Source organism: Astatotilapia calliptera, chromosome 7 (genome assembly GCF_964374335.1).
Source record: "Astatotilapia calliptera chromosome 7, fAstCal68.1, whole genome shotgun sequence".
Lineage (NCBI taxonomy): Eukaryota > Metazoa > Chordata > Actinopteri > Cichliformes > Cichlidae > Astatotilapia > Astatotilapia calliptera.
In genome coordinates, this window is record NC_137428.1 from 27,105,295 (window position 1) to 27,115,366 (window position 10,072).

General features: G+C 38.0%; 1 protein-coding gene across 1 annotated transcript; it reads right to left on the reverse strand.

Annotated features, from left to right (window-relative positions):
• Positions 1–591: 591 nt before the first annotated feature.
• LOC113025841 (coxsackievirus and adenovirus receptor homolog) lies at positions 592–8,468 on the reverse strand. The gene is made up of 10 exons (XM_026174033.2): positions 8,255–8,468; positions 7,311–7,371; positions 6,870–7,126; positions 6,412–6,508; positions 5,864–6,130; positions 4,544–4,654; positions 3,051–3,119; positions 2,849–2,902; positions 2,589–2,715; positions 592–1,534 (listed from the first exon to the last, which is right to left on the reverse strand). The coding sequence occupies exons 2-10, from the start codon at positions 7,363–7,365 to the stop codon at positions 1,048–1,050; spliced, it is 1,524 nt and encodes a 507-aa protein (XP_026029818.2). The 5' UTR covers positions 7,366–7,371; positions 8,255–8,468; the 3' UTR covers positions 592–1,047.
• Between the last annotated feature and the right edge of the window lie 1,604 nt (positions 8,469–10,072).

The window sequence follows — 10,072 nt, forward strand, 5'->3', positions numbered from 1 at the left end:
TGCAGTGTTAATCGCACATCACGTGTGTGACTGTAAACTACAGTAAGCCACATTATTTGGATATCATTCTCTTATTTAAAGCATGTTTTCTTTCACTTCTCTATTTACCACACAAACGTTCATCGCTTTTTGTGCATTTGATAAACGAAACAACAACATGCTGTTTACTGCTGACTCAGGACTTTTTGAGATCATGTAAAGTCACCAGCCGTAGCGAAAAAGCGCACAATCGAGTTTAGTAAAAGATGATGTCGACCAGTGCAACAGATCAGGGCTGAGAGAAGTTACTGGCTCGATGCCATTTGAAATTTTGTAAACATGCTAGCTTTTCCACAAAATGAAGAACCTACAAAAATTTTTAAAAAAGAATTTAAAAAAAGACCCTTTCTTTTTTTTAAATTAAATGTTACTGGCATAAATGATCTCTTGTCAGGAACACTCAAAGTGTCACTTCCTCTTACTCTTGACACCAGAGAGAAGCTGTTGCTGCTTTGATTGCAGTCTAGCTGATGCCTTAACTATGACCTTTCTCTTTTTCATGCACACACACTGAGCTAAAACAGAAACCACTGCTGTATCTGAACTGTTACATGTATTGAAAAAGGAGATTTTAATTGCCGCGTTCATAGATTCTGCAAACACCAGTTTCTTATCACTGCTTTCACTATGCAGCTTTTCCAGTAACAATGATGTACTTTCTCTAAAAGAATTTTGAAAAAACATATTGCACAGTAATGAAAGTGACAAACAAGACAACAAAGAATACAAAATTATAATTTGTTGCACGTCTATAACTTCCCAAGCATCACTTTGAATACACATCATCATGCAGTACATACATTCTGCAGCATATCTGGGCTTATAAAAAATCTAAATGCCTATCTCTCTCTCTCTCTCTCTCTCTCTCTCACACACACACACACACACACACACACACACACACACACACACACACACACACACACACACACAAAACTCTTGCCTCATTTGTTAAAAATCTAACTCATGTACAGTGTTTTTTTTTTGGTCACAATATTATTTTTAAACTCAGTACTTTGCAGGTTGTACTTGAAGCTTTCGAACTCCTTCATTCCCAACCGTTTGCCTGAGCACGGGGCAGTGTCCTGGGCTGGCCGTGACCAGCACCCTGCAACCTGTTCGTTCACTTAGAAACTTCCTTAATGAGTCGTCGAAATATTGGTTTCCTTCTTTGTAGCTGTCCAACAAAAGCAGAGCCTTGCCAGATGTGATTAAAAGAGTTCTCAACTTTTCTGTTGATATATTTTTGGTGAGTGAAAGCTGAGTTGTTATCTCCTGAAACAAGTCGTCTTTCACGGAGCTGCAGTCAACATATAAGAGAAGATGAAGTGCGCTGAGGTCGAGGAAGTTGGAAAGGGAATCTGTGGGCCATTCAGTCCAGGATGAGATCAGGATGTGGGCTACAGTTGTTTTCCCGCTTCCGGGAAGTCCCTCAAGGAAAAATGTCTCACCAGGACCCGGGAGTAAAGCAGGAAGATTCACAGGGTGGCCTTCACTGAAAATAAAAAAAGCAAAGTCGAGATTGTGAAGTCAACAAAACCCCAAACAAATTTAGAGCATGGTGTGGCTGTGAGGTTTAAGTTCTTTTTCGAGATCCTGGGCTTATTACAGATTACTTTTACTTTACCTCACAGTGACTTCTGCATAACAACGTTTGCATTTAAAAACTTTACTGCGATACATCGTCATGTACTGTAGCTATCAGTGCATTCAAAAAATGTTCTTGAGCTGAGCTTCACAAGCTCGCTCACTGATTTCGCAACTGCTGCCTTGGATAAACCGATAGCCATGACAATGTCAGTCAACTATCATAAATTAGCATTAAATAGGCAGAAGTACTGTTCGCAAACACAAATGTAGGAACAAAAAAAAGAAAACAAAAGCCTTGCCATGCCATGGTCATTCCCTTTTGTGTATTATAAAAAGTTTTTAGCTGTCACAGGAACTGTGTTTAAACCCAGCATTATATAGTTTCATTAAGTTAAATCTGTAAGTAATCGAAGGCTGTGGCTGAATATACAACACAAATTTAGTTGAAGTCCACACAGTAAATTAATTGTGACCATAAACTTGTCTTTATGAGTGACTTATGTATGTATATATACACGTATAGATTGTACTATTCTTAGTTAGTGTATTGTCTGTCTTGTCTTAATGTTGGTTTATAATGGAGCACTGTAACAAAAAATAATTTCCCCCAGGGATCAATAAAGTATTCTGATTCTGATTAATAACCCCTAAAAATACAATAACCTCATTATTTTTTAAATGTGCTATCCATTACTGTAGATTCATAGAGGATGGTGTTACTGCTAACAAGGACCACTACCTAATAGAACACTAATTGAGATGACTTCATGTAGCACGCCACACACAGCTCTGCACAATGCTGGGTGGTTGCAAGTAAACGAAAAGAGGATTCATTCAAGGCGATTTTCTGGAAAGAAGAACAATTTTTTTTTTAAGGCTGCGTGTACGGGAAATGATATCGGATAAATGCATAGTCGTCTATTTCCCAATCATTTTGGACGCATGTATTTATGACTCACTTGTTTTGCAGTCTGCGAGGCAGCTCCTCCGCACTGAAAGTGGTGCATTGATTCCTTCGCTCTGCACTGAGAAAGCTTTCTGAGTAATGCGTTTTCACATTCAACCCCAGATTTTCCTCAACGTCGCCTGGAGACAAAAAGAAGTCCAGTCAGTCATTTGCTGAAGATGTGAAATATCCTGCAGGTCTTTCTTTTCAGATAATCTTTCAGTGGCACATAAATCCTGTAAACTATATTTCTCAACTTGATAAGCTACCTACCTTCATTACAAGGAGCTATCTCGTTCTCATAGTTGTCGTCATAACTTCTCAGACCTGACAGGACGGAACAGCATTGTTAGAAATATGACAACACGGAGGACAGTAAGATAAAAAGAAAAACACTGAAGAACTCAGTTTTATTTATAACCAGTGTAGAAATTCAACAGCAAAACAGCAATAAAAACATAACCACTGAACTCACGGGAAGCAGCGGTAGAAGCAGGTCTTTCCAGGAGGTTCCTGGTGCTGTGAGTGCTGTGATTGTGGGACCCTGTAACAAAAAAGTGCACTTTAATGCAACGTACTGGTACAGCAGGTGATGTAGTCTTTAAGCACTGATACACTGAATGTATGGAGGTTGTTGGGTTTGGTTTGTTTTGAATTATACATTCTTTAATTGATCTTATATTTGCTAAAATAGGTACGTATATTTATACCTATATCTCTGTATTTCTCTATATTTTTGTATCGATATGTCTGTTTCTACACTTTATTTTAAATCAGTGCTTGGTGCAATGGCAGATATGATCACTCAATTTCCCTCTGGGATTAATAAAGTCTCTGTGATTCTGATTCTAATATTTTGGCTTTGAAGTTTCAATTATTCCTCAAAATGTCCAATATTATCATATGCTCTTGAAAGCACCACAATAAAGATCCATGCCTTCCTGATAACTGTGTGACAGTTTCCTGATCTATCTGTAAGTAAAACGTCATTTTTACACATTCATATGTGAAAATATGTTTAATAAGTTTTCCAGTGAACTTGAGTGAGGTGTGTGAACAATAATATAAACTCGTGCTGAAAAAATCACCCATGCGTTTACAATTAGCTTTGAATTCCCCTTGTAGATAAACCAAAACCACACTGGGTGTTTCCCACAATCTAGCCGGTCTGGTCTGATAGTTGCGAAACGCAGTAGAATGTAAAAAGCTAAGTCATGGTCACACGAAAAAGAAAAAAAAACACTGCAGGTCACATGCTAAAGAATTTCCAGCAAAGTTTTGTTCAAATCACAAGCATTATAGAACAAATCGGACAAGAACCTCCTGAAACGTTCACAGATGCTTCCTCTTTTACATGACCTACAGTGTCACCAGTGTTCCCGGGAGTATGCATGTGTTGTTTTCTTTTCTTTTTTTTCCCAGTCAGAGCTGCGCAGCCTTTGACACAGGAAAGATACGTTTTGCAGTGCTGAGTAATGAATTCAGATTGTCTGTGAGCTGTTTGGCACAAGACCAACAACAAAGTTTTGGTTTTTCTTGGGCATTAAAGTTAAAATCATTTAGCCGATGTCAGCTCTGTCGTTGCACATTTTATGCAGTTTTACTGAATGTTTAAAATGAAACCAGAGCGAGCATTTGCAGCGAGGTGTTAAATACTTTGTCTGTTTTTGTGGCAAAGGGAAATGCAGGTTTGCATTAAGATCACCTACATGTTGTATTACAGGTTTTGCAAGATGACTGGCTTTCATTTTGAATTTGTTTCTTAAATATCTTGCAAAGTATCCATTGTTTGAGATAACTGTTTTTATCTAAGCCCATTATTCAAGATAACTGCTGCTATCTGTGGTATTTTAACACCTCACTAAATTGTTACCCATCATTTTGTTTGAAACCAACATTTCTGTCTGCAGCACGACACAGGATATGTGATATTCCTGTCTGTGCTGAACTGAGGGACTGATTGGTTACCTTTTCGTCGTCGATAGGTGACCACTCCGACAGAGACGAATGCCACTATCACTGCTATGCACAGTATAATGATGACAGCATCACTTTTTGCAGGACTAAGTGGTATTTCATCTGTGAAAAGAGTCAAAACATTGTGGGATTAGTATTTCATGGTAATATCTATGCTTTAGCAATTTTAGCCGCTCTGGAAATAACCAAACATACCAAAGGCATATAACCACAAACTTCCCCTTTGCTGGTCAAGGACAAAACCTTATGGCAGCTATAGTGCCTCGTTATGCTGGTGCAATGGCAGATATGATCACATAAAAATATCTTCTTTCACATATTTTATGTATTTATTTATTTGTTCTTGTATTAAAAATACATTTCTCTTACTCTAGCATTGAACATTTTATATGTATAAGAAATGAATTAAAATATATTTCTCATTTCCCTCAACAGGATCATCATTAAACCCTTTTGTGTTTATCATTACAATATGACTTACAATAAAGCTTCCTGTGGGAAATACCGCATGGGAAAATGTGGCTAGTTTTTCATCAAAGAAATAAATATGACACACGCAAAGCAAATTAAAAGTGAAACGGTTTCGATACGTGTTATGATTAAATATATATTTTTTCCATATTGGTGTGAAAACAATGAGCACCCTACATGCAGACACGGAAAAGTCTCACATTTGAAGATTTGCTACGCACCTACATCCACACACCAGACACACACCACCCACCGGCTTCACAGAAACACATGGGAGGGTCTTTGAATTCCAGGAAAGCGGTGGAAAAAGTGGGGGAATCATATCTACATATCTAAGTCTCTGCAGTTTGATGTAGGGTGGGGATAAAAGCCAACATGTACAAATCAAAATTCTAATCATAACAGGAAGTTGGTGATGACAGGAACACAGGTTATGAGAACATATTTCCTGTGGTAGCTTTGAACATTTAGAGCTTCACTTAAACTTTAGTGTCGTCTGCTCTTTTGGGGACTGTTTAAAAAAAATCTATTTCACTTTCTGATCAGTTAAACAGGCACAGTATGTAATGTTGGAGCCTTTTCTCTCCTTTTTTTTAAAGGAGGCACACAGTACAGCTGGATGATTCCCACCTGGAAAAGCTGGGATTATGTTACATCCCCCTTCCTGTTAAATATTGTGAGTATTGTTTTGGAAGAAATCCACTTCTGCAACGCCTTCCTGAAAGGAAGCCCTCCTTTTGATCTCAAAGGCACAGCTATAAGCTGCATCTAACTCTCATGCACACGCAGGAGGACATGTAAATACCATGTACCATTTCAAGACTGGAAACGAACGCTTACCTGGAATATAAATTGTTGCAGAGCTGCCGTCTTTTGTAAATTTACAGGTGTAGTTGTTTTTTTCTGATGAGCTGACTTTTATCTGGCTGGTGATTCTAAAAATCTGGTCTGGTGTTGATTCAGCAGTGGTGTTGGGATTGAGTGTCTTCAGGTTTCCATTCTGCCATTCAACCGTTGACTTAGGGTATCCCTCAGACTGGCAGGTTATCAGGACCTCATCACCTGTTGCTGCCCTCTCAATGTGTTTGGTCACTGATTTATAAGATGCTAGGGAAGAAAATGACGTTCTATTGTAACACAAGATTGATAACAGCATGTGCTGAGTTTGTCAAAGATTGTTTTCTTTTTTCTTTTCTCTCTTTTTTTTTTTTTTTTTTACAAAATTGACTAATAGTGGTCTTTATTTCATTTTCAGTTTGAGTGAAACTTTAACTGGCCAGAAATGACCATGCGCTTTGGCAGTTACGAGACCATTCCCAGAACAATGCTTGTGAAATCTTCAGAAAAGAAAAGTAACAGGCCTACACTGCAACACATGTACTTCTCACCTTCAACAGACAAGGCTATAGTTTTATAGTCGGCTCCATCCGCTGAATGAACCACACACTGGTACTTCCCGGCGTCACTGATTCTAAGACTGGACATCTGTAAAGTGACAAAAGAACAAGAGTCCTCTGTTATGCCCTCTTAAAGAAACCAAAATGGAAAACTTTTCAGCTCTATCCCTCCCTCTGCCTCTCTTATTAGGGTTTTATTCTGTACTATAATATAAAAAATTAAACAGACTTAGTCATTTTATGAGTATACACCCCTGTAAAGTTCCAGTAAAGTTATCCTGTGGCACTTTCTAGGGAATTTAAACCTGTTGAGAGTAATTTTTAAAAAGATGAAGAAGAGCTGGCAAGTTTAAACAAGCTTAATGCTCGGAGTAAAGTTAGTAGGAATTAAGTGGTAAGCCGTCCAACATGTGTTATGTAAGTCTGAGTAGCTCAGTGCCAGGAATTACCTTCAGCTTAGCCCAGCCTTCCGCCAGCTCCTCGGTCAGAAGCTGCACTCGTCCCCGATACTTTGGAGATTCCGAGCGCGGCACGCCATTATCCAGCCGGATCACGTCCTGAACGGAGTCAGAGTTGATCCAGTGCCAGGTCACGTTCAGGTCAGGATGAGGATAGGAGGGTTTAGGGTTGAACTTGCAGCCCATCACGACACTTTCTCCAAACTCTGACGTATACATGCTTTGCTCTGCCTCAACAGTGAATAAGACTGCACGGAAATGACACAAAATAATGCCAAGATGAAGGTAAACACTCCAGTCTTAAAATGTTTACAAGCATCTTATACTTTTTACATAATCTCACTCTGCAGCTGTAAGTGCCTCACGTGTCAAATATGTAGTTATTGTTCTGACTTTGCTTCTACATATCCAAAAAATGTATTTACCACCCACCTGAGAGAGAGGGCTGAAATAACACTTGTAAAACTATAATAAGGGCCCAGTCCATTGAGATCTGAGGATGAAAAAAGGGATTATTACCAGATGCTGAGATTCTTTAGTGATGAAACATGAGTCACTTTACCGAAGAAAACCAGATGTGCAGTGTGACCTTGTTTGCCTCTTAATTTGGCAAAAAGCTGTGTGACACTATATCACATGGTAATCCCAATCTAGCATGACTCAGCTCCAAAGAAGTACTTCCCTCTTCTTTATCTTTTATAACAGGAAAAAATAACACAGGGAAGTTTTTGTTTTGACACTGAAGCCATGCCAGCACACTTCAACCGCACCATCCTCACATAACAGCCCACCTCTCTACATAAAACATCTTTCCACCACACCATTATATCTGGAAGTGTAGCTGTACCAGGCTTCTATGGAAAAAATATAACTTAACAGCAACTGCAAATGTGTACAAGAGCATCTTTGTTTGCTTACACAGTAAGCAACTTTGATAGGTGAGTAAGTAGGATATAAATAGACATTTTCTCCGGGATTTCCTCCCCAAGTGGAAAGACAACTACAGTTCTGCAGAACTCTGATTGTTAAGATCTGTCATCTGTTTGGTTAACCATAGTCTTATCTGATACGTGATAGTAAGGGAGTTTTAGAGTACGTGTATGCATACACAGATAAATCAGATGAGTCGAAACAGAATCCAAAGACAAAAATAAATGTTAACGTCAAAAATAGATGGCCCGTGTAAAAACAGAAAAAATGTACATGGCTCATTTGTACATGCAAAAAGATACCGAACATAGAATATCTTTACATTATTATTTTTTATCATTATTAATATTGTTATTATTGATGGTGTTGCTCTAGTGTTAAAAATATATATGTGTATATATATATAAATGTTTGAGTTGTCCTAAATAAATAATATGTCCTCTTACCTGTAGGTCATTCAAAAACAGCCAGCTGTGTTCTCATTAGTTATTTCCTTCTTCCTTGAGCTCTAAATGTGATCTGAACTCCCTCCGTCAGTCCCTTCGAACAGTTAAGGCAGGAGAAGTGGCCACGCCTCCTTCCTTTACTGTACTCAGCTCAACTTCTTTATGAAATTACGGCGTGTTTTTTCGTGGAAAGCTTAGACGGCTCGAAATTAACTCTCCGCTGCTCACACGGAAGCTGACTTGTGATTACTGTAACACACCGATAAAGAAGCGATCAAAATGTTCCCGACAGTAAACTCCTCCAAATATAGTGGCTCAAACATTAATGATCAGCAAACACATATTGAGCAACATTCGAGTCCTGTAGCTTGTGTCCGAAACTAATACTGGTTAGTTTTTTGTGGGTTTTTTTTTTTAACGCACTTGTTTCTGTCTATGTGGTCAGGACTCCCAAACTATGGCGTCCTTTATCGGGAATTTTTTATACTACCTTAGTATCACCCAGTTTGACCACTTACTGTAAATATTAATCCAGGTAAAACTCATAACAATATCATCATTAGTGATGAAAGAGTTAGCAAAGATATCCTCTACTTAAAGAAAATAGGCTGTGTAAATATTTTAGTGTAAATAATAAGTAAAATTCCAGCAGCAGCACCTGAACTCTCGGTCTAAGGTCATAATCCTAACTCTATAACTTGGGGGAAAGAATCAAGAAGGACTTTTTTCTTAGAAAATGTATTTATTTATTTATTTAATGTACCACTTATAATGGCTAATGGTTACATTTCTCTGGTTATCAAGACTTGAGAAAACTAATTAACTACTACCATGGGTTGTGGTTAAGATCAATCAATCAATGATGTCGTTGGCTTTTTTTTATACTTTGACTCAGGGTTGAAGCACCAAAAATTAAATACTATACTATAATACTTTGTAATTTTTGTTCATTGTCTTCATAGATGTTCTTTTTAAACTGCATGTAACTATTTTAATTTCAGTATGCTAAGTTAAATATTTATCATTTACAAATTGCTTATTAATAGCACAGTATCACTTTATTAGTAACTTATTAATGCTTTATCCTTCCTTTCCATACTTAACACCAGCAGGGCCAGTACCTAAGGTTTTCCCCTCTACTACATCATAGTAATACGCTGTTGATGGTAAGTAATGAGCAAGACATGATCTTATTAACCTCAGCTCAGTGTTTGCCATACTCATTCCCCTTAAACGTGTTTAGTATAGTTTATTATCACGTAACACCTCTAAAAACTACAGTTATTAATAGTGTCTCTGTAACTCTTTGATTAAGTTTTTAACTCAGAATCTATCCATCTATCGATCTTCTTTTCTGGATCTGGGTCATCAGAGTTGAAGTCTAAGCAGAGACATATCCCCTCCTAGGCCACCAGGCCAGTGTGTCCTGGGTCTCCCCCATGTCTTCTTCCCAGCAGGACATGCCTAAAAACCCCTCACCTAGGTGGCTATGTGTCTACACGTTTACAGTCTATATGTGTTTTGTGGGCTTGGAGAAGACATTTGACTCCACCAGGGTGTTGCTCATTGTTTCAGTTCCAGTTAGAGCTTGGTTCTTGTGCTGGCAGTAAATCAGGCACATTCCTGGAAGAAGTTGGATCCCACCAAAGCTTCTCTACTAAAGTTTTACTTTTTCAGTATTACTAATGACGGCAACAATAAACAATATCCAGAAAGAAAAAGAATAAGATAAAATACATAACTACTTGATCTAAATTAGGTTGGGTTGCAAAATTCATATAGCAAAGCCAACGTATTAGTTTTAAGGGGATCATTCAA

Bases quoted from the DNA above. Each gene is read 5' to 3' on its own strand.
- LOC113025841 (XM_026174033.2), bottom strand. From the start codon at position 7,365: ATGGACTGGGCCCTTATTATAGTTTTACAAGTGTTATTTCAGCCCTCT. The intron at 6,131-6,411 runs GTGAGAAGTACA...TTTCTTCCCTAG, and splicing joins TATAGCCTTGTCTGTTGAAG to CATCTTATAAATCAGTGACC. The intron at 2,716-2,848 runs GTAGGTAGCTTA...TTTTGTCTCCAG, and splicing joins GATAGCTCCTTGTAATGAAG to GCGACGTTGAGGAAAATCTG.